Below are 25,199 nucleotides of genomic sequence, written 5' to 3'. Positions count from 1 at the left end.
CTATATCTCCAAATTAAGTTGCCAAATGTCTCAATATTTGATGGAGATTTTTGTTTTGTCTTCTCAATGCACCAAATTCCAGAGTCATGTTATTTTTTGCAAACATAAAGTAAGTTTCATGGTGTGCAATATATTTCAGAAGCCATCTTCCCCACCTATTTTGAAAGTCCAGAAAAGCAGTAAGCAACTCGTGACTCGAAATATATTTTATTCTTTAAAACCTTACAAGTTCTGAGAGGAGGAAACAGGCAGAAAGAGCTGAGTCCTGATGTCTGGAGTGCCAATGGTTTATTGCCTGGTGTCTTCTAAATCTGCAGGTTCAGACTTGTGCATCTTTAGTTCCAAGGTGCTCACTTAGGGAGAGAGAAGGTGAGGAGAGGATGAGGAACCAATGGGCACCCAGCAGCTGCCTAAAAATAGAAATTATCTGTGCAGTGGTCCCCACTGCAGTCTGTGGGGTTTACCACTTGTCTTAGTAGATAAAGGCATTTTCCAGACACTGGACCTACTCATCCCTGGTGTGACACCAGCAGGGCAATGGCATATAGGTGACCTGTGCCACATGAAGACCTAAGTACTTTTTCTACCTGACATAGCTGCAGAGAAAGAGTATAACCCTTTTTTTTTTTTTCTTTTTTTTTTTTTCTTGGAAAAATAATAAAATAGAAAATAGAAAACGAGAAGGGAGAGGAGAGGAGAGGAGAGGAGAGGAGAGGAGAGGAGAGGAGAGGAGAGGAGAGGAGAGGAGAGGAGAGGAGAGGAGAGGAGAGGAGAGGAGAGGAGAGGAGAGGAAAGGAAAGGAAAGGAAAGGAAAGGAAAGGAAAGGAAAGGAAAGGAAAGGAAAGGAAAGGAAAGGAAAGGAAAGGAAAGGAAAGGAAAGGAAAGGAAAGGAAAGGAAAGGAAAGGAAAGGAAAGGACTAATTGCACAGCTGGCAGTGGGGCTGAGCCCTGCAGATTTTACTCCCTTCTTACTCCACCGAGCCAATAGGTTTTCTGGGCAGGACTGAAGCCAGGCCGGGCTGTTAGGAGGCAAAGTTCTTCAAGCCCTGTGATTTCCCTGCCATTCCCATGAAAAAAAAAAGAGCTGCAGCAGAGGCAGAGCCCAGCTCTGCTCTCTTGCTGAATCCAGCCAAATACAACCCACATTAAGGGAGCTGCTCTACATTCATATTGAAAAGCGGGTGCTTGCCAACATTACATGCCTTCAACTTCTTGTTTTAACCTCCTGAGCACTGGCCTGGGGAAAGGATTGTGTGGAGGAATCTGTTCATACAGTGCCTGGCACTGGGGGGGTTCTGGCTCACAAGCAGCTCCTGCAAGACTTGCAAAGCACTATGGCGCATTTGAAACCTGATTTTCCTTGGGAAACGTGGTTTAACTGATTATTTCGTGTGCCTCCCTCCGCTCGTTTCCTCCCTTCCAAGTTCTGAGCCCCCTCGGCCAATCCCAGCCTGATTTGGCAGAAAGATAAAAGTTGCAGAGAGATTAAGTTGTATGAAAATAAGGGTACGGGTAGGTGAAGAAAGATCTTATTACTGTATTTCCCTGCATTCCCCCTGGGAGAAAAGGGTTGCAATTTGAGCTCAAGCTTTATTAAGCATCAGAGAGCACACATAGGAAGGTGCAGGGGACATGGATCATCATTAGCACCATTTCCTCCTGAACCACTTGCTGCTTAAGCCACTTTGCTTCATGCCCAGGGCTTGGAAACAACCTTTTAAAGCAGTGTGAAGAATGGGAGGATCTGGACTTAATTCTGATCCTGTGAACAAGGGTGATGCAGCCCCTGTTTTTGCTCCCATACATCACCATGCTCCAAATCCTCTGGCAGAAATCCCTCCCTGAGGTGTCTTTTAGGTCCATACAACAACCCAACGTACATCAATCACCCTGTCTGAAAGCACAGCCCGTCTTCAAAGCATCCTGCAGACTTTGCAAACCCATGCACTGATCTTCACCAAAAGCAAAACAGACGCAAAGAACTGGACTCGTGGCATTTTGCCCCATTTTGACACATTGACTTGGATGCTGAGCTAGAAACCATCTGCAGGTGTCACTCCTGCACATGAAGTAAACGCACCAGAAGAAAGCCTAGGACAGGTGGCCACCCGGCAACTGCATTAAGACATCATAACTTTGACTAATTTGTAAACAGGCTGAAAGAACATCCACCCTCCCTGGAAGGGGGAGAAGTGTCTCTTTAAACCCTGGGGATATGACCTCTTGTCCTCTCTGTTTATAAGAGAGAGGAGAAAGGAGGAAAAAAAAGAAAAGGAGAGAAAGTCAGACTTGTTCCTGTGTTAAAACCTTCTCCCCACCGTCAGCTTTTGTGATGAAAATGGTCAGGGACACTCTCAAGGACCTGGTTTTCTCTCTTTGTCATTCAGGCTTTGCAAGGGAGAGCTCCTTTCTGTTTATTTATCAACTCGGATCCCTTGTCAACACCTCACTTGACTGAGGTTTTAGCACCTTGATGAGGTTTTGAGGGATTTTGTGCCTTTTTTTGGTTTTAACTCTCTCAGCCAAATCCATCCTTTTTCCTCCCCTGAGTGTAGGCAGATTTTTTTCTTCTCTATTCTTTTATAAGAATGTGTGTCCTCTTATCATGAGAGTCTCAATCCCCCATCCAGCCCTGTCCAGCCCTTGACAGTGATTTTTTTGTGTGTGTGTGAGAGATTTTGTTGCTTATTCCTTTTTTTCCCATCACATACCAAAGCTCTGGCCCAGCTTATCATCCCCCACCATGTTCCCATCTCCCATTGGGCTGGTACCCAATGCAACACATCACAACACCTTTGCCATCATGATATTTCATATTAAACTGTTCTAAAATAAGCCCAGTACTGACCAAATCTTGATATTCCAAACTCTTAAAACATTAAAAAATAGTTTTGATGCCTTGACAAGAGTAACAGGAGTGTTAGTCTAGCAGATGCCCCTATGATTTCAAATTGTACTCTAGGTTCCTAGTTTCTGGTTTTAATTTATCTTAATTAGCCTCGCTCTGTGGCTGAAGAGAAGACACTCCAGTCTGGGCAGTTTTTCAGTCCAGTGCTTGTCAGCAGCGTGCTGTAATCCCTGTTTACAATGCACATTGATTTGCAAGCACAAGTCTGAATCCCAGCATTCATTACTAGTGGTAGTATCACTTGAGTTTCAAAGAAGGGTGTTATGACTGAATTCACAGAGGGATAAAGTGCCAATTTCAATTTCAATATTTTCCTTTTGTTTGTACCTCCAACAGGAGTGTGGCTAGCCCTTTGAAAATGGGTTATTTGAATGGTATGTTAGACTGGGATTAGAAAATTTCAACATCGATGATTTAATAAATGTTCCTATTATTGATCTTTCTGTCTCTCAAACACTTGGTTTTCCTCTTTTTTTTTTCTTTAATCCAATGTATTCCCCAAAAAAATCACCTCTCTAAAGAGAGATTGGATGGACCAGAGTAAAGAAATTACAATTTTTAAGCCAGTCCTTATTCTGAGTGTGAGTTTAGAGGGAATCTTCCCCAAAAGCCTTGTTCTGCTCCTCTGGTTTCCTTCTGAGACCAGTGATATTGCATTGGTAGTGATATTCATTGAAGTACGAACTATAAATTACTCTGCCATTAGAGATTACCTCTATATTAGAGATTAATTACTCTATTATTAGAGATTGCCAGCTTCCACTGTTGATTAATAAACAAGTTTTTAATCTGAATCTGGCCTAGAGAAATCCCACATACGCAAACACAAATTACACAGGTAGGGATCAGGTTGTGTATACGTTTATTGAATTAGAGTCCTTAGGGGAAAACTTAACACTGATCAGATTCTTCAGCTCCTATTCTGGGTTGTTTCCTCTGTAAAACTAGAGTTCTCAATGTGCCAGAAAAACAGGGTGACTCCTTCTGTACTCAGGGAGTTAAGTTTGCCTTCAAATGTTCATTTTGCCTGTCAAAATAAATTGGTTTTCCTCAAATTTCATCCTGTGAGGAAGATCCCAACTTATCCTTCACAGCTCTTACCTGTCAGAGGATGGTCTCCACAAAGTGACTTCACATCAACCAGGCAACCGCTGGTGGAGACCACCTGGAAAAGTCTTCCTCACCATCAGCAAATGGACCAAGCAGAGCACAGGTTACTCTTGCCACAACCCTAAGGAGCTGTGAGAGGATCTGGAGAAAATGGTTGAAGGTGACCAACTCAGCGGGTTTAGGAGGAAGGGACAATGAAAGGAAATATTTAGCTGAACTTGGCACTGACTTCTTGGCTGCTACTGTTGTCTAATAAAATTGGATGTACATGTTGGGTTCCCTCCCGTTGTTATTTATTAGGGGATATTTTTGTGATGCCCATGTTATTTCTAATTGCCAACATCACTCTCAGAAGATATTTTGCCTTCCTGCATACCTATTCTTCACCAGGGTATAAGGCCAGGCCCAGGGGTTCTGGTGTCCCCACCTACCTTGGGCAGGTGACAAGGAAATAGCTGCAAGGTGGCACCATCCCAGAGCACTGACCTCTCCTGAGCATGTATGGAGGAGCCAAAGGAAGAGGTAGCACCCACAGTTCATCCTCCTGCCTTCCAAGGCAAGACCTTCTTCTGCTCACCAGGCCTCTCTGGGATCCCTGCGTCCCCATTGACAACGCATGGACAATCCCCTACCCCATCTTGTGCTCTACCAACTCTTCTGAGATGAGGAAAGGAAACCAGAGCCCTCCTGGGTCAGATCCTTGTGCACTGTCTGCATTTTTGCTTTTTTTTCTCTCCATGCTTGTTCTCCTGCTGTACCACTAGGTGGGCCAAAGCTACACCAGTGAGAGTCCTACTTCTCCTGCAGAAGACAGGCAAGGCAGGTGCCCGCCTGATGTCTGCTGGCCAAGGGACAGCCAGCTGAGGGACAGGAGATGGAGGCAATTAATAGGGAGAGGTGTCAGAAAGCCTCAATTTTCACCTTGAGTCTTGCTGTCATTCAGACCCCAGCAGGACTGGTGTCCTGTCCTAAAGAAGTGACCACCTCAGGGACAGCAACCCAGCTGGGACATGACATAGGCCAGGGAAGTACAAAGTCACATCACAGATGGGTGGCAAAGGCAAGAGCAGAGCCCCCACCATGAGTTCAAGGCCTGGCCTTACCACCTACTGCCTTTCTAAAGCAGCTCGTTGATGGTCAGGACATGCCCTTCAGAGCCTGGTGTGGAAGAAACAGAGTCAGCACCAGTGCCTGCAGGTAATAAATGGAGGCACACACAATGTGAGACAGGAACCCTCCCCAAAATAACACTTTTTTCACCCAAGATGAGGCAACAGAATATCCTGTATATAAAAGTCCAAAGGAAAGGATCACCACCCATGACAGATCTGCTCCATTCCGAAAAAAAAGTTTGGCATGTTGCAGTTCTGCTCTTGGGTGCTTTGTCTCCATTGAACTGAAAGCCATGCTGTGTATCTAACTGTTCCTGTCCTTCTGGGGACGTATCAGGACTGGATCTTATGTTTTCAGCCATCCTTCATTTCTTTCATGAGCACTGTGATCAGAGGATAACACCTTGATATAGAATTGTTTTGATGGGGATCCAGGAGCAGACAAAATCTCAGGGCAGGTGGCAGCTATAGCCAAAGGTGTCTCAGGTAGTGTCAAACATTCCCTGCAGTTGAGGATATCTCCTTGCCGCTTAAAGAGCTGAGAAACCCAGCCCAAATGTGCTCCTGATTAGTTCATTGCCACCAGTGCCTCTTTAGAGATTAGAGAAGAGGCAATGGCCTGCAGGCATCCCATCTAACTTGAATTATCTGAAGGTTAGACACCAAGTCAAAATTAGATTCCAGAGAGAAGTGCAACTCTGGAAGCAATTCACCCCACCTAACACATAACAGTGTCCACAGTGGTCTGAGTTGCTCAGGTCTCCAATGAACCATTGACCGTAGAGGCAGCCAACGTACTTTAATCAGGATTTGGACAGCTGTAGGGAGGCAAGGTAAAACCCAGGCTGTCAGTTTATTTTGCACATTTCTAAAACCCTCTCTATTTCCAACACTGACCAACCTCCACTTCTGAACAGCAGTGACATTTCCTCTCTAGAAAGAGCTGGTCATAGAGAGACCTGTCTTGAAGAAGAGTCGTGAGTTCAGCAGCAAAATCCATCTTTTCAGCGGTTCTGTCACTGAACCATACCATGAGCCAGATGTTACACATCTTCTGCCGTAGTCTGCATCTGATGCAATCAATATTAACCTACCTTATCACTATTTGGACTGCTGTTGACTTCTGGTTGAGATGTATGGATGACACGAATGACATGGATCTCAGTCTTCAGGGACCTTAGAAGTCATAGAGGTAAAATGAAAGAGGGAAGCAGAATGACCTGCCACAAGTCAACAGGCCCATGGCAAAGCCAGATGTCCAGCAACCCATCACCAAGTCATTCAGGATCCCTGCATTTAAATTATATTTTCCATGCATTAGTGGAGGGAGGAGGTTTAGTGTTCACAACATATTTTGATGTATGGGTCTTCAGGTATCTGTAGCAACTCCTACATGCTATTGGGGCTCCTCACCCGGGCTGGCTTTAGGGAGGGTGGGTTACAAAGCTGCCTGGTGGGGATTTAGTGGTGCTCCCATTATTGCAACGTGTTACGACATGGGCTTCTTACCATGGAAGGAAAAATAGGTCGTGGGTTTCTCACACTGACATGGCAGCCACACCAAACCATGAAGACCACTGTGTCCAGAGAGTGATGCGCGAGGCACCCAGTGAACAAATTGCAAATGGGCAAGATTAATCAACCATCTTCCAGCAAGAACTAATCCCAGTGGAAATTTACCAAAGCAGATGATGGGTTAGATTTTACTAGAGGAAATTAGAATATTAAAGAGGGAAGGGGCAGAATGTACCTCTGCCCTCCACTATAAACAAGCAAAACCTTCTGCCCCATGAGGAGGCTTCCATGGCTCCATGTTTGCTCTCATTGAGGATGCTCTCTCCCATCTTACAGCCACGATGAATCTTCTCCATGTTGGGCAGAAGGGAAAGGAGAGCAAGAGAAGTGACACAAAGAATATTTGAGAAGTGTGATGGACTGCATTGAACCAGTCTGCCAGTCTTCTTGTCTGCCTGGATCCCTCCAAACCTCCTCCTCTTGACCCTCATCTCTTTACATGGACATCTCTGGGGTGGAAACATCCTGGATGTGCCTTTTTTTGAACATGGATGAGCGCAGCTGTTCCCTGTTGCAACTGCACCATGAAACAGTCATGTTTCTAAATCCAGCTCTATTTGCAACTCAAGTGGGCCCTGAAGATGCCAGCTGGGCCATTCCCATGAGTAAGCAAGATAGAACCAGCTTGCAATGCCTTCATAAGGCATTCCAACCCCATGACGATGAGGCCTTCTCCGTATCCTTCCATCCTCTTTTCCCCACGCCAGTTTGATAACTGGAGTTACCCACCTCCTTTTGCAGCAATCTCCTGGGGGCTGAGGAATTGGTCCCACGGCTGTGAGCATGGTCGAGATTTTATTCCCCCTTTTGACAGTCAGAGTGATGGACTTTCATCTCCTGGGGAAGTCACGAACAAAACTGGCGTTTACGTTGTTGGTGTAAGGATGGGCACTGTGAAAATAATCGTGCAAAGCAGGTTGTAGCTCCACCATGATTAAGACTTGGTGGTTACCACTGAAGATTCACAACGTTGCAGCCTGGACCTCCCTCAAAACTTGTCCCTGGGCACTGATGAGCAGCACCAAGACCAAAGGAGCCAAAGCCATTCTCTGTCACCCTTCCAAGGACCAGTTCCTGTCCATTGCAACACATATGTCTGAATGCATCTCCAAATATTTGGGAGAGGGATGGAAACCAATGGACTAGCATGGATGAGCTTAGCTAGGTTTTGACATCAGGCCCTGAAACCAGCTGTTGGGAGAAAAAGCTGATGATCTGGGCACCCAAAAACCAGCAGGCTCACATCCCTAAAGCCCATGGCAGCCTTTTTATTTACTCTAATGGGCTGCAAAATCTGGCCCTTAAAGGGCTCTGGTTCAAAGGTAACATTGATAATAGATAACTAATCTACAGTAGTGCTCCAAGTGAGGGGAATAGCTGTTATACACCCGACTACCTTCTTATCAGTGTAATTAAAAGCAGTTGGCGTCAGAGTAAGTAGCAATGCTGCCTGCGGAAGGAATCAATACCATCCTGCTTGTGTGTGTGTGCCTATGACAAAGTGGATTATCTCCATCCTCCCCCAAAATAGCAGCTGCAAAGCAAAGAGAGGGGGGGTGAAAAAAAAAAAGGGAGAGTGGCTGAATTTGTACCTCCAGGTAAAGTTTGCCTTGGTGCTTCCTGGTGGGAGGGGCAGAGGCTTTGGGGGATGTTTTAAATCTTCTCCCCAGGAACAAAAGGAAGGGAGATTAGCTCGACCCCTGGAAGGGATGTGTCTGCTGCCCCTTCCTCCCCCTTCCAGCCCCGGTTTGCCGGGACCCGGTGTCTCCGGGTCTGTGTGTGTGTGTGTGTGTGTGTGTGTTCCCGTCTGCAGCGTGAGCAATTTCACTTGAAAAGACAGAGAAATCCCCCTCCTTTGAAAGCCTCGGCGTTTGGTTCTTTCCAGTAATGCTATAATTGGGATGGGATTTTTCTCTTAATACAGAGGGAAAGTCCTTTAAGATTATTTTTCACACACCGCCACCCCTCCTCCTTTTTTTCTTTCCCCCTCTTATGCAATAAAACTCTCCCTCTCCAGCCTCTTTGGCTCCTCTGGGGTGGGGGATCTGCTGAAGGAGGTGGTGGGGGGGTCGGATTGAATGCACTCAATATAATTTCAGCGTGGATTTGCTGGGAGAGCCGGCGAGAGCATCAGTCCCTCCTCTGGAGTCAAGGGAGCAGCCGCTCGGATCGACTCGAGTTTGGGCGATTAAATCTCGGGAGCACTTGCCAGAGCTCCCATTTGCAATCACTTGTCATCCAACCCCAAAGAAAATAATCAGGGCCCGACCCCTGCCAAATTCCCAGTGATTTAAATATCCCCGAATGAACTGCGTTTCTAGTATAATTTCACTAGAATGAATATATCTCTCCATCTAGTCTAAACACAAACATATCTTTATATATATATGTATGCATATAAAGCTCTGTGTGTGTAAATAGAAATATTCCCGACTAAGGGAAAATATATATGCAATTTTTTAATGAGGAAGAAAGCGCATTTTGATTTGAGCTAACGCAAGGTTGCAAGCCTCCCTCCAACAAAGTCATTAAAAATTGTACCTGTCTTTGTTCCGTGGGAGCCACAGAATTTTTCTGATTCGCTGATAAAATAAAGTAAATAAATTAATTCTCATCCAGTTCTCTCTGCTAAAAAAAAAAAATAAATAAACAAAAAAAAATATTTTAAAAAGCCCACAACAGGTAGCAACCACAACAACCAAAATTAAAATAATGTAAAAGAGAATCATCATTGTTATTCCGGGGAGAAAATAGCTCATTTAGTCCCCTCGTTTTTGCCTCTCCAGCCCCCCTTTCAAATGACCCAGGATAAGGGGAAAGCCTGTCAGCTGGGTGACACTTGCTCACAGATACAGCAACCTTTAAACAATCTGTTCCAGGGGAAATGTAACCGCGCTCTCAAGGAGCTACATCTTTATAATAATATTAACCACGATTTTTCCTTATTTCCACCCCACCGAAAACCTGCGGATTTTTCGGAACCTGGCGATCCACCCCAACCCACCCCCCGCCACCGCCGCTGAAAGGAGAGAAATTGTTGCAATATGTAGAGAGAGAAATTAAAAAAGAGATCAATTACTAGAGCCCCGTGGGGTGGATGTGGTGGATGAAGTCGTTTGCAGCGGCGTCTTCACAAAGTCCGGGGCTGGGACTCCTGTAAATGGGGATGATCTGGAGGAACCTTATCGAGATTTGCGTGGAAGGAGTTGATTTCTGAGCAGATGACTTCGGGGGAGCTCTTGGATATCTGGCTGGTTGGACTGGTGGGGAAGGGGTGTGCGTGTGTGTGCGTGCATGTCTGCGTGTAAATCCTCTTCTTTTTTAATGAAAAAAAAAAGGAGGGGGGAAAAAAAAATATGGAGCTAACCAAAGGTTTCTAGAAAGTTGGTTCAAATGCGTCCCGATCATCACCGTGAGGAAATAGGGATCTGAGAAGCAAACAGAATGGCAAGAAGGAGCAAATCGAGAAAATAATAATTAAAGAGAAAAAAAAAGAAAAAAAAACTTCACACTTTTTTTTTTTCTTTGCATTTTAGTAGCTTCGACCCAGGGAGTGAAATCCGGGCAGGTTGTTATAGCTACCCAAATCCACAGGGGTCCCCCCTGTCTATTTAAACCCCCTAAATCTTCCTTCCCCTTTTTAAAACTACATTTTATCCCTTGGCTTGTGGGCCAACGTGCCCCCTAATGAGTATTAAAACACTATCTCCTTGCAATTAGCTCATTCCTGACTTCGCGCTCCTGATTGACAGAACAAGCCAAAGCATCAGAATTCTCCCTTTGGCAATAAGTGCTGATTGGGTCCTTTTTAAGAGAGCTACTTCAAACTTTTTTTTTCTTCTTCTTTTTTTTTTTTTTTTTTTTTTTTTAATATTTGCCTTGAGTGTCTTGGCTGAGAGAAGAGTTTTTTACCTCTCTGAGATTTTTTATTTATTTTCTTTTATTTTTTTTTGTTCCTTGAGAGTAGTAGTAGAGGAAGCAAGAGAGGATTTACCTGGTGTCGGGTTGAGTTCACTTCATTTGACTTCTTTTTTTTGGGGGGGGTTTGTTTTTAAATTATTGTTATTATTATTATTATTATTATTATTAAAATAATCATCCTGCCTCAGAAGAAAGGAAGGTTTTTGGCAACTCTGGTGGTTGTTATAACAAAAAAGAAAAAAAAAAAAAAAAAAAAAAAAAAAAGGAAAGACAACTTTTCATCAATGGCCTCTTTTGGATATTTCCTGTTTCTTTGTGGGTTGAGTCAGGCTCTGTCAAGTTACCCAATCTGGTGGTAAGTTTTATTCTTCTTTTTTTTTTCCCCTCTCATTTTCATTTATTTTTCCCCTCCTCTGTTTTCTCTGCAACCCCTGCGCTTAAGATGTCTTGAAATCCTCCTTTCGTTGCCACTCAGCTAAAGAGGTGGGATTGTTCCAGCGCCAGCAAGTTCTTAGAACCTGCATTTCACCTCTTTTATTTATGCATTCACTTTGTTTATTTTGACTGGGTTATACCTGATCTCTCCTTCTCCTACTGTAAAGGAGAGAGAGAGAGAGCGATCGGAAAGTTTTTTTTTAAGTGCTTTGATCCTCTCCTGTGAAGAACAAAAGGCGCTGCCTGAATTAAAGAGATAATGATACAAGATGACATGAGCATTTCAAGGTGATTTCGAGCTAGTCAGGTGGAAGGAAGGGGGGGAAAGGATGAAAACATTCTTATTTCCCCCCTTCGCTTTAAGGAATATTTAGAGGGAAAGGGAGGTGGGGGAAATAAGGGAAGGAAGAGAAAGGAGGTGAGAGGAGGCTGAGCAACCTGGGCTCGTTCTGTAAAGGCTGAGCCGGGGCTCGGGGAGATGTACCCGGCGCTGCCCCGCGCAAGATCGGCGGGGACCCGCGCAGCCCCGGCATAAAGCACTTTTTTGTATGGATTGAGCTCATTTTTGTTTCTTTTCTTTATTTAATTTCCGCGCTTTGCACCCTACACCTTTAAGAGCTTTTTTTTTTTCCTCTCCCCCACAAAAAAAAAAGCAAATGGTGCTGGGCAAGGCATGTAACTGCAAGATCTGCTCTAATTACCCCGCGGAGGTAATTGGGCTCAGGGAAGCCCTGGGTGCGGGAAGGCTCCGGCTTTGCAGGCAGCTTGGCGGGGGAGCGCGGAGGGAGCGCGGAGCGGGGCCGCTGGGACCCCGCGCTTCGCCGCCGGCTGCGCGGGTGCGGAACTCCCCGGCTTGGGAACCACCAGCTCCCACAGCCGCGGAAAGGGAGGGAAGGTAGCGCGGAGCTGCTCTGCACCCGGGGCGGTGCTGTAAATAACTCCGGAGCGCCCAACCACCCCCCTCAAAAAAAAATGCTAATAATCGTCATAATTAAATATATTTTAAAGTGTATTTAGTCTCTGCCACCGCCCCATCCCGCGAAGGGGGGTTCGCGGGGTTCAGGTGCGAACGGGGGCCCCGCGGTACTGCGCTGCCCGGCGGTGCAGAGGTGAGGGTGTTGAAGGCAGCCCCTCTCCAACTATTTCAGGTATGTCTGAAAGCAGGGAAATTCGTTGGGATGGGAGAAAAAAAAAGGGCAAAAAAAAAAGCAATAAAATGCAAATGTGTTCTTGGGAAGACAGGCAGAGAGAGCACCTGGACGGGAGTCATTAAAAAGCAATCTTTTATTCCCAGCCACCATCTAACTTATAATTAGAAACTCGGCTCGCATTCCTGATTGGAGAAGGAATCGCATTCCTCTAATACCAACATAAATATTCCCTTGTCACCCACCGAGGGGAGAGGAGGGCAGAGGGGGGCGGCTCCGTCCCCTTGTCCCTCTGTCCCCGCCGGGGCGACCCCGCAGTCTCGGTGCGGGAGAAGCGGCTGTCGGGGGAAAAAGGCGATGGAGAGGGGGACGGGAGGTCTAAGAGAGGGACGGGCGGTCTGAGAGGGGGACAGGAGATCTTTTTCCCAACCGGGGCATCAGGTGTAGTGCGGGGTGACCACAGCGGCGACTCTTTGGGTTTTGGTTCGCTTCGGTGTTTTAATTATTTTTTTAATATATAAATATTAATGCCGCTTCTATCCTTCCCCGATTCCAACCAGCGGTTTTTTAGACGTTTCTTTCGCAAAGACATCAACCCCCCCCTTAGGCCATGGAAATGCAAAGGAGGGTTTGGATTGGGGTGGGGGAGTCGGAGGAGAGGCCGGGTGCTGTTACATTGGCTGCCTAAATTCCCCCTCTCACACACTCCCACTCCTTTCCCTCTTCATTTATCCTCAAGCAAGATATAAACCCGCGGCCACCCCCATGTTGGGGAGCAGCCCTGGAGACAGGAGGGCTGGGGGGGTGGCACTGGGGTCCCCCCTATACCCCCATATGGGTCCCCCACATGCATATCCCAATGTCGGGAGTGTTGGTTTCTTTTCTCCTAGTCAAGGACAATCTGCTTTTCAAATCAGCTGATTTAGCAAATTGATCATGCTTATTTATTTTATTTTAATTTCCTTCTTCTCTTTTCTTTTATTTGAAGGGGTTTAGTTGTTTTTCATTTTTGAAAGGACAGCAGAAAAGGACCAGGAATTTTTTTTGTCTGGTAGTGCAAGCAACAAATAGCTCATCTCACCCATCTCTCTTTAAAGCCTCCCCTACCTTGGCTCATATCGACTTAACTGCTTACAGCAGAAAATCTGTAATTAACCATCCCCTAATTGTGCCCCCCCCTCGAATAATAGCTTCTAATTAAAGTGTAAACTCATCCTAAAGCACACAGAGCTGTGGTTGCTTACGCTGCTTTCAGCTTCCAGACAATTGGAGCAAAAGCAGGGACTGAGAAGCCACACTCCCCTATAGGTTTTGGTTAATTATTCTCCCAAAGGAAAGAAATTAGAGGAAACATCCAGTGCGTGTTTGTCAGGGGGAGCAAGTGGGCATGTGTCTGTTACTGTAATTTCTGCCTACCTCTAAATAGAGCTCCTTGCTTAGCTGAGCTGTTTAAATTGCTGTTCCTACCATGGTATAGGGGCAGTTGTTTAAAATCAGGCCTTGCAGTGCTGGGTGGGATCCACACAGACCCAAATATGTACTTTTGGGAAAAAAAAATCAGTGAAGTAAAATGAAAAGGATCCCCCAGAGCAGTGATGCTCTTGTGTTCCATCCATATCCTTTCAGCAACAACGGAGGGGGAAAGATACTTGGGTCTTCTTAAACACAGAAAATTCCTAAATAATGTATTTAGAGAGAGGGATGAAGTCGCCTTTAGAAATAATTATTTTAAAATAGTAAAAGAAAAGGGCACCGGTTCCTATTGAGGCTGATGTGGCAAGTTTTTTGGGAGGTGTTGACGTGATTTATTGTGGCTCTGTAACCCCACAGGACCTTCACCACAGCACAGAATTGAGCTGGTCAGCCTTAAAGAGCTGCTGGTAGGAGCAACAGGCTCTTCCACACCTGGGAGGGCAGATTAACAGCAAAAATGTGTTTGTTTTTCAAATTTTAGTGCTGTTATTGTGTTTGGTGGTTGTTGTTTTTTTAAAGAATGGAGGTTGGAATGAGTAAAAGAAAACTTAGGAAATTCAGAAGCAGAATTAATGGGTGGGGGAGGATTAGATGTTACCTGTTCCTTGTCTTATTAGGATCTGGTGTCCATGCAGATTCACAATGGCAGCATGAACAAATTTAGAACTGTTTCTAGCCTTGGCTGATGGTCTGGCTGTCTGTGGAATGGAAAAATCATTTTATTTTATTTTTTAATAAATGGCATGAGGCCTGACTTGATCTGAGGAGAAACAGAGTGCAGAAATGATTCAGAAGGAAGAAGGGTTTGGTTCAACACAGAGCTTCAGCACTGGGGATCTTAACCTTCTGTAGCCTGGGAGGCTGGAATTAGGGGAGGTGATCATGGGAATGAATTAGAAGTACAGGCAGACCTCTTTGGAATGGGAGAAACCTGACAGGTGGCATCTCGAATGTTCTTCCTGGGGTGCAAGGCGGCTCGGTGCATGTTGGGGGATGCAGAGAGTTGAAGGATGTGCCTGGAGAAGGGCTGGAGGAGGACATCTTACAAGAGGAGACAGGAACTGGCACTGTCGGCATTGATTTGGGCAGCGGTGTGTGCTCCTTCCTCCGTCCCGCTGGTTGTGGTGGAGCTTTTGTCTCTTGTGCTGCTCCCTGTAACATCTGTATCACATCTGGAGTGTGGTGGGAGGAGAACAGTCCCGTAGCAAACTGGTCAAAGAGATGAGCCACAACCACAGAGTAAATGCAGTATTGTCAGAGATGCCAGGCTGGTATTTGGAATGTTGATGTGGCTCAGAGGTGGACTTGACAGTGTTATGTTAAAGTTGGACTCAATGATCTTCAGCTTTTTTTCCAACCAAAATGATTCTATATTTCTATGATGGATGTGTGTTAGGAATATTCTCCTGGCTGTGACCTGTATTTGCTTTTGCCTTCTTATTGCTTATTCCCCAAGACTGGACACAGAAGCTCTGTTGGTTTACTCAACCACATAGGATGAAGTTGGCCAAAGTCTGTGATGTAGCCACTTTACAGCCCATGAGGGCTGGAGAAAGTGATCTAACAGAACTTCCCATCTCTGTTTTCTGCAATTTAGGAAATGCAAGTGCACGGGAGCAGGGTGGCAGGGAGCTTTGCCAACAGAAAGACAGGTAACCCAATGGCATTACTCCAGAAATACGCAGGTGCAACACCTGAACCTGCCCCTGTCAGACTTAGATGGCATCGTCGCAATACGAACAGTGAATGGCTTGTGAGCTGGTTCAGGTTTCTCCTGGGTCTGTCCCCCTTGGGGTGAGGAGAACAACCGCAGATTTGCACTGGGGTGAGCGAAAGCCAGGCAGGGTTCTGGATCCCATGAGAAACCCAGTTCTCCTTTTGTTGCAAGCCCTGGAGAACCAAGCTGAGTCTTGGCAGCCTCTGCACTTGAGAAAGCGAAGCTCAGGTTTGGCAGAGAGAGACCGTGTTAAGTGAGAGATGATCATCCTTCGTTAGCCAGGAGGCAGGCAGAGCTGGGGAAGGTCACCCAAGGGACAGCGTGAGCCATGCACGTTGGCACCAGAGCTCCTAAAGCAACCTCTAGAGCTCGGAAATATGAATTGCATCTACTCACTTCTCTGCTTGATAAGCTGAAGTTGAGGATTTTGATATTTCCGAGGCGATGGCATTCGTCTCCGTTTCCTCTACTATTGGCGCAAGTTGTGGTGCAATGTCAAATATCTGCCGTGCTCCTCTGCAGAGGCTGCATTTCAGTTGCACTCTTGCCCCAAGGCTCGGGAATTATCTTTATATCCCTGTATCTATAACAGTATCTTGCACGGCCCTGTTTTGCCAGGCGGTGTATAAGCAGAGAATGATGGTTTAGGCTGTTTTCAGACACCAACTTGCCCACCAGCGTGTTTTTTTCTTCAGCACACTATGGGTGATTTGCACCCAACCAGCAACAAGGATAGAGGGCAACTGGGTGGAGGGGACATTGCTCTGGAGGTGTAAGTGGTAAGAAAAGCATTTGCCTGGTCCATGCAAGGGTGTGATGTGCAGAGGGTAAGGGAAATATTTCCCCATCTCCATTTTTTCACAGTAAAACCCAAGAAACAGACTCTTAACAGATGATTAAGGGAGGGGAGCATCTCCGTTATGAGGAAAGGCTGAGGGAGCTGGGGCTCTGGAGCTGGAGAAGAGGAGACTGAGGGGTGACCTCAGTAATGTTTACAGATATATAAAGAGTGAGTGTCAGGAGAATGGAGCCAGGCTCTTCTCGGTGACAACCAATGATAGGACAAGGGGTAATGGGTACAAACTGGAACACAAGAGGTTCCACTTAAATTTGAGAAGAAACTTCTTCATGGTGAGGGTGGCAGAGCCTGGCCCAGGCTGCCCAGGGAGGTTGTGGAGTCTCCTTCTCTGCAGACATTCCAACCCGCCTGGACACCTTCCTGTGTAACCTCATCTGGGTGTTCCTGCTCCATGGGGAGATTGCACTGGATGAGCTTTAGGGTCCCTTCCAACCCCTGACATTCTGAGATTCTGTGTAATGGTATTTATGTTGCTTCTGGTATAGTCCAGGAGTGGAGCAGATGTGCTGTGAGATTAAGTGACTGGACCAAAATCATATAAGAAGCCTCTGCCATGGCAGGAACTGAAAATTTTGCAAGATCTGAGCAAGAAGCCCCTGTTTCAAACACAGTGGGGAGGCTGGGACTCTCCCAGAGAGAGCAGTGTGTGCTAAAGAGCCCCCATCTACTCATATTTTAGATGCATTTTAATAAATTGTGTTGTCCTACTACATATTCATATTTTTTTTTCCAGTTTTAAGAGGACTTTATTAGCTAAGTTAACCTGAAACCCAGCAGCTTGATATTCAAAGCACTGAATGAAGGCATGGCGTTAAACAAGCAAGACTTTCCTAAATAAGATAAAGTGAATAATTTTGCTCCCCATTCCTTTTCAGGTAGCCCCAGAGGCAAAAATATGTCCTTTACAGACATTTGAACACCTCTAAGTCTTCTCATCTGAAAATCTTTGAGCACCTACTCACATGGCTTAAACTCTGCTATGTGCCCAGGATGAGAAGTGATGGTTTTTATTCCCATTTTGCAAGTGAGTAAGCAGAGGCAGAAGAATTTTACGGTCCTGCCCTGGACATCACAGTGATCCTTCAGCAGGGATGGGTGTAGCACCAAGACCTGCAGAGGACAGACAGGTCTGTTCTTCTTCTTTCTGTTCTGCACAGAACCCTCGTCCTTAGGTGCTATTGCAGTTCACAGCACCAGAGCAGGATAATGAAACAGCTGCTCTCAGGGGCAGTAGATATTAATGACATAGGTGGGTCCTGTGATCCTCTCTGAGCTCTTGTGCTGTCTTGACGAGATGTTTCACTTGTGCACATGGCATTTCTTTTCCAGATCATAAAATCACAGAATAGTTTGGGTTGGAAGGGACCTTCAAAGCTCATCCAGTGCCCCCCTGCCATGAGCAGGGACATCTTCACCAGCTCAGGTTGCTCAGAGCCCCGTCCAGCCTGGCCTGGGATATCTCCAGGGATGGTTCATCCACCACCTCTCTGGTCAACCTGGGACAGTATTTTGCCACCCTTATCGTAATTTCTTCCTAATAAATCCTCAGATTCAGCTTAACAGCTTGGCCTGTTGTAAGTAGAGAACTTGGAACAGGGGAATGGCTCTAACTCTGCTTTCTGGTGGCCAAAAAAAAAGACATTTTGACTGTTTCATCCAAAGGGTCCGGCTGGAGGAGCCTTGGTTTTTGCTGTATATCTGTGGTTTCTCCTAGGAAAGGAAAATCAGGGATTGTTGCTCTTACCCAGGAAAAACGAGGCTGGCTCACTGATGTCTTCATCCCAAAACTATGGGATCCCTTTCCTGCTTGCATCCCACTTCCAACTCATCTCCAGCCCCGCAGCAAAGCTGCTGCCTCTCCAGACAGGGGTTGCTGGTTTCTGCAGTTCTTCCCCTGTCACTGGTGCAAAGGAGTAGGGGAAGGAGCCTATTTTGTGCTAAACCTAGCGTGGAGTAAATGTTTTTGCTTTGTATGTAGAGGAGAACAAGAAAAGCCCAATGGGACAACCACAGGTTGATACACCCGCTTCCCCCTTGCTCAGCATCTGTGCTTGTGTTCCTCGAGTGCATGACTCAAAGAGCCCAGCCGCATTTCAAAGGGCTTTATTGGGCTTAATGACAGCACTTAACGAGCATTGCACAAGGGTGTCACAGGGGGAATCCACTGGGCTCTGAGTCAGGGATGCTCCATTTGGACAGCTGAGCTTTATGGAGTACAGTGAATGCGGTTGGCTTTGTGCTGAGCATGCAGTCTTATCACCAGGGCTTCCTGTGAGCAGGGATGGATTGGTCCTGATCCCACCAGCATCTGTGTTGAAATTCCCTTCCCAGAGCAGGACTGACCTCATGATCTTGCTTTGGATCCCACAGGAAACCCTGTAGAGCCAAAGAGTCCAGTAAAAAATATAGTGAAAGGGAAGGGGAAATAGCACGGGGAGAAGTACTGGCCAGAACATGTATGTCTTGTCCATGCACTCAGCTAAGGATGGATGGGGCACAGGCCCAAGACTCCAGCAAGATTTATTCTCATCCTGTCTCACCAAACTTCTCTGCTTTGCTGATGCCACTGGGAGCCAAATGAAGACCCAGAGTCCGTAAGAACCAAGACAACTCATTGGGGCTTAATACTGAAAGGAGAGGAATACTCAGGAAACTGTAAGGTCAGGAGCCCTCCCATGTTGTTTCCACTAGAGCTTTGCTGGATCAGACTGAGGGTTGGTAAAGGAGTGGCTTTGCAGAAAAAAGACTCCTGACACTGTCTGTGCCATTTCCATCTAGCCCAGGCCATTCACAATGCTTTTCTTCCCTTCTGTCCCTTTAAAAGTGGCAAGGTTTGCTTTAAGACCTCTGATGATCTTGGCACAATGTATAAAAAATCATCAGTTCATTAGTTGACTCTAAATTCTACCTGCACTTGCAAAAAATCAAGAGGAGGGAAGAAGAATCAATACATTAACTCCCTTGTTCTGAGCTCCTAACATAGGACACTGCTTCCAAAAAGAGCCTGTAAACCAGGGGAGAGCATTATGCATCACAAAGGCATTGTTTGTCTCTTGTCCCTGTTTGTCACCTGCATATTCACAGTCCCTTTCCCACTTGGATGTTGCTGATACCCAGAGAGCACTTTGCATTTGTAGAGCCTGGGCCATCAAAGGAGTTCAAGGCATCTTTGGTCTCATCACAGTTTCTGTTCTGGTATAAATAATAGTCAGTTATGCTTTATGTTGGTGTAGTGATAATCCTCAGCAGGTATGTTGTTACTCTTTTCCAATGTGGATATACCCTCCATGCTCCGTTGGTGTGAAATGCTCTTCTCTGATTGCATCTTTGAACACTCTCAGGCTTCACCAACAAGATCATATCATAGTATGTGGGCTGATTCCCTTCTCGGGTCACAGGCCTCACAGGGCACCCCAGGTGTCTGGGATGGTCATTTCTCCTCTTCTACAGGAGCTCTGGAGGCTCAAAGTGTGTTGGAGAAGGTTTGCCTAGAAGTCTCAGACAGTGCCTTAGAGGTTTCATGAGCTCAAATAATGGTAGACCCTCACATTTCTGGCCTGGCCTCGTGTCTGCCACAGGTTTGGAAACTCTCCTGATTGCCATGCATCAGCCCTAGTGTTCAGTTTAAGCCTATCTCCTAGGAGAGACATCTAGTTCAAAAACGAAGATGCACAGGCTCCCACCAGCAGTCCATGAGTGGGTTCTACTTCCAGTCAAGATGCTTGATGACATTCTGTCTGTCCTCAGAGGCCTGTCAGGGATTGTATACCACCCATGACATGCTCCTTTCTCATCAGCAGATGGAGGCCAGTTGAGAAAACTGTAGAGCATCTCGGCGGCACTCGATGCCCATCTGCAGGCAACTGAGAAAAGCCTTGGTGTGGAATTCATTTCACCCATTATGTGTCTGCAGTTTAAATGTCTCCATGCAAGGCAGGTGTTCTTGGCTCTTTTCATTGATGAGGAGAAAAAAAATGGATACTTTCTCACGGTGCAATTAATGTTTCAGTCCTTTAACTGAGCCTGACTGGCTAAATCCTCTGTGACTATGGAGGAGTTGAGGCAACAAGCTCAGAGGTGCCTCCACCGCTGTTATCCAGGTTAAGTCAGATTATTCCAAGACAGGGAATCCCTTTTGACAGTTTGCTCATTTGCGTATTTCCTGGCTGTTAAGATATGAGCTCTGTTTCTAATTCCCATTGCCTGGTTTATTTTTACAAGGCTAAAATCAACTCTTGGACTTTTTCTCCACCTTCTTCCTTTATTTAAACAAGCTCTTTAGTGCACAGTGCTCGCTGGTGAATTGGAATGGGTGCAGCCATGCTTTGCTACTGCAGGAACACGCATCCATCCAGGCTGGTACTAAAAGCCTCTAGGCCAGCCCTCTCCTCAGCCAATTCACACCATCTTATATTTCGTCACGTCTCATCACAGCTGATGAAAGCCTAAGCAGCTTGAGTGTTTTTAGCTTCCTCTGTAACATTTAATTCTGCCTCTAGTCCAGCACACGCCAGAGCACAAATACATCTTCCTAGTGCTCCTTAACCTCAAAACATACCCAGAGTCTCCCACCATCCTCCAACCACATCCACGAGTCATTGACTCAAGCTTGTGATAGAATTTCATCCCCAAACTTTTTTAAAATAGTTATAAAATGGTTTTCTTGCTTCCCCATTGTGAAAGTTATCTCAGCAGAGGGCACGGTCACTCCTAGTACTGAAAGAGTTATATCTGCATTTTGAAGAGACTCTGTTTTACTTTCAGTTCTCTGAAATCAAACCTTTTCTCCTTTCCCAGCCTATATCTCTTAATTTCACTTCCCAGATTTTGTATTTCCTCTATATCTCTTTTGGAAGGTGCAGTTTTATGGCAGAGATTATGCACGTTCAGGTTTCCAAGGAAGTCGCTGTTATTGAACAGATTTCACATTGCGGGATGGAGCAGCGAGAAAAGGCAAAGCCCATCTCTGCTGTAGCCAAGGCTGTGAAATGAAGCCAAATGACACCGAGCAGAGCAGGAGTTCGTTCTGCTTCCAAAAGGGTTGCACCTTGTCTAATAGAGATATTTGCTGAGGGGTGGGAAGGCAGGAATGAAACTCCTTGAACAGCTGCCAAGCCTACCATTCAGTTTGTCCCTCTGCTTCCAGAAGAACAACAATAGAGCTTGTTGCTAAACAGTGTTGCATGGCATGACAGAAAGCAACTCTAAATCCTTTGCAGGCTGAGGGACACACTTAAGGGAGTATTTCCTTTTATATATATATATATATTTATGACCCTACAGTAACTAGCAAGAAATAGGACAGTCTAAACTCTTGCTAAACAGGTAGGACCCCATCCAAAGCCCAGTGACGACTGGGGAAACACCACTGGGCATCAGGTGAGATTTGCAGAATTTACTGAGAGATCCACTGTTCCTTTAGAGGCATAAAAACCTGGTTAATGCTGGTTTTGGGGAGACCCAGGTTTTTTTCCTATCCCTTCCAGAGGAAGAATCACCTTGCAGCTGTATCAGTCTCTAGCCAAGTTGCCTTTAGAGTTATTGGCAAGAAGTAAGACGCAACTCATCTGACGTGTGGTAGACGTTTGCTTTTGGATCAGATGAATCATATCTCTGCTATGCCAGTTTTCTCAACCATTGCCTGGAAAAGGATCCTGGATGGTTACGTCAGACCAAGATATCTCATTTGAGATAGATTAATCCAGCCTTTTTTTTGGTTTTTTTTTTTGTTTTTTGTTTTTTGTTTTTTGTTTTTTTAAATTTACTTTGAATATGCTCCTAAAGCTTAGGAGCATCTAGGCATTTTATGATCTATCTAGACATGTACAATACTGGAAGAGGATACTTCCATTGCAAGATCCTTTTGACAATCCTGGTGGGCATTGCTTTAGATCTTTAGCAATGGAATTACCTCTAAAAACCCATCACTTGTAGTCCTGGTGTTGCCTTCCATATATGTATAAAAGAACTGAGTGACAATCCCACATCTCAGGGGGTATTTGAAGGGAATTCTCATGAAGTATCATTTTCTTTGAGTTCTTCCATGGTAAGACCAGACCTGATGCATTTGTTGTGAAATAATTTGCCTTACTGATCCAGACCAGGAGAGCTGGGTACCTCATTTGAGGTAGTGGGGGACGCAGGGACCAAAAAGCTCACTCCAGCTTAGCCCATTCACCAGCTGATTTGAACAAAGTGTGCTGACATTTTCAAAGCCTTGATAGTCTCCCATTTACAAATAGTGTAAATTTACATAGAAAGAAAGTGACAGCTTGATCTCTAGGGCCTGAAAGCTGTTTTGCTGCAGCATTAACAGAGATGTGGTTTGGTCACCATCTGGAAAGTTTTGCTGGTGGAAGTGCTCAGACAAAACAATATGAGTTTAAGTGGAAAAGGACAGAAGAAGTGAAGTACAAGGCTATTTAGACACATAATTCTTGCTTTATGCCTTTGACTTATTGACTGCATTGCTGCAACCTGATCAATTAACTGATTTTATTGAGCTGCTGCTTCTCAGTGGGTTGCAGTGACTGGTCCATGAATACCCTGAGCTCATTCTGAATGTGAAGAAAAGTGGATTAGCTCTCTTGCTTTTATTGAAGTGCTTATTTCTCCTTGCATTCTGTAGAGAGAACAGAAGTTAAGCAGTACAGATTTAGCTGTCTAACTATTAGGCACCTTAGATTAGTCAAGATTCATCCCACTGTGGGTTTGCAATAATAGGTATAACAGCTTCTATCATCATTAAATCATTCAGTCCAGAAATCACCTCATTCTTCCTCATGTGCCCCAGGCTGGATTAAATCAGTACCTAAATCAGAAATGTGAAGGAGTGTTGGTTTTAAGAGGTAGTTAGCACTGAGCTATTACTACCAAGCATATCAGCTGGTTAGGGAAGGAGCTTACTGGATCACAGCCTTTTTCTAACAAGACAAGTCATAGATATTAGTGGATTGATTGCAAAACCTAGAAGTCACTTACAATAGAGGACTAAGGGCACAGTGGGAACTAGATTTCGCTTGAAAGAGTATAAGGTCCAGACAGATGGGGCAAACAACTGAGTTGAAAGAGAATAGATAAGAGACATTAGCAGAAGATTGGGAATCAGACGGCGAAATGCTAATTCAGTGGCCACTGAAACTCTTGGTGCAACTTGCCCACAGGCATAAGGGAAGTCTGTGATAGAAAGGAAGCATTGAGTCCATCTGTCCTGCTGACGCAACATGTAGTCTGCGTCTCCTGGTGAATGAAAGGTTCAGGCTCAGTCATCATACAACGCAATGTGTTGTCGGTACAGCTTTCTAACAGCTCCTCTAAAACTACAAGTAAACCGTCATGTTTACCAGAAAAATCTCCAAACTGTAATACAGAAACTAATGTAAAGGTTATATAGTCTAGCATATATTTACAACCACAGATCCAGTGGTGGTGTCTGCCATCAACAGTGATGCTCGTGGTGGATCCTGTTGCCTCTGACACTGGTACCCAGACAGAATACATTGAAAAATTCTGTCTTATACACAGGTTCCAGGAATAAGGCAATACAGGCTCTTGTTTGCATTCCTGCATGTAAGAGCCCACTTTTGTACATCTCTAGTACAAGGAGGAGAGGGAAATATGATATGAAATGTGATAAACCAGGGGAAAAAAAAATAACTCAGGGGCTAAAGCACATCCTTAGGACATGGGACTTCTGGTCATTCCTCTTCTTTGCCTTCCACAAACCTAAAGAAAAAGCTTGGTGACCTGGACAGATGAGAATCAGAAAGCTGGAAAACCAGACAGTTTGCTACAGCAGAGATGGGCTGCACACATCCTATTTCAATGTACAGTCTGGGGTCACCAAGCAGAGCCAGAGGTGCAGGAGGAAAAGCTGTGCTGGACATACCTTTGACTCACTGTTTCAAAAAAGAAAAACCCCGACACGGGTGAGGAGAACAGTCTGGGCAGCTGGACATGTGAGTCAGTATGACACAGACCATGAGCGAAGAGTTCAGGTTGGTTCACTTTACTGTAGAGATGTACGTAATGCTTACGTACTGCAGCCGTGGTGAGAGGGATTCGTCATACTCCATCTCAGAGCTGGACATCTCATCTCAGGTAGTCATCTAAGCTCCCTTTCTAGTCAATGAATGGAGGCTGACACTTCCTCACGCTGATTCATCAGACCTATCTTTGATGTCAATCTTTGGATGCAATGACTCTCCCTGTAGTAGCTGATCTCTCTATGTTGGTGTTCAAGAGAACCAAGTTGACTATTTGGGTGCCTGACTTTTGGCTGAACAAGGTTATGTCAGATGATCAAACTCCATGAAGCCCAAATCCTTGCGTTCATTCTGTGCACAGCTGTGTGATCCCACACTTAAGGAATCTGTATTTCGGCAAAAGCCTATTCTTTTTGTTTTTCTGTGATGCTAGCCTACAACACAAAGGCTGATTCAAGAAAGGTGCCCTTGAAGAAGCATAATTCATAAAAATAGTCATTTAGGCTGATTTTTATAACCAGTAGTGAGCTGCCAAGTGGAGTTATCATGACAGAGACTACCCCCAAGGCCAATCATGATTCCAAAATCACTGCGGCAAGAGTCACCAACTCATATTGTCTTCCCCTGAGCTTGAGATTTCTATGGTTCTACTGACCTTGCTGATAAGATCTGTGTACATTTATTCACACACTTGTGCTGTCTAGTCCTCAAATTCCCAGACTGTTTCTGTTGCTGTGAATGAGGAAGGGTTTGGCTTATCTTAAATTTCCTTGATCTTAAAGGTGTCAAGAGAGATGCCTGGGATTTTCATTCATGCCAGAAGAATGTGGTGCCATCAATATAATGGAAGAGTGAGAGAAAATATGTGAACATCCCTGTAAACTGCCTGAATTTCAGTACTCTACATAGGTTTTGCAATTAAAACTGTCTGGATGTTAAGTTAGGCATGAACTTAA

At 45.2% G+C, this 25,199-nt stretch overlaps 1 protein-coding gene across 1 annotated transcript in view; it reads left to right on the top strand.

The window, feature by feature from the left end:
• Positions 1 to 9,941: 9,941 nt before the first annotated feature.
• Positions 9,942 to 25,199, top strand: part of WNT3A (Wnt family member 3A) — a gene marked incomplete at its 3' end in the record, with an annotated part of 93,294 nt that continues 78,036 nt past the window's right edge. Inside the window, exon 1 of the mRNA XM_080339149.1 lies at positions 9,942 to 10,981. Within this exon, the coding sequence (XP_080195275.1) occupies positions 10,911 to 10,981 (71 nt within the window). The 5' untranslated portion in view covers positions 9,942 to 10,910. The remainder of the gene's footprint in view (positions 10,982 to 25,199) is intronic.

This window comes from Nesoenas mayeri (genome assembly GCF_963082525.1).
Source record: "Nesoenas mayeri genome assembly, chromosome: 2".
NCBI lineage: Eukaryota > Metazoa > Chordata > Aves > Columbiformes > Columbidae > Nesoenas > Nesoenas mayeri.
Note: the sequence above shows the minus strand (reverse complement) of the source record. Positions and strands in the feature narration are given on the sequence as shown.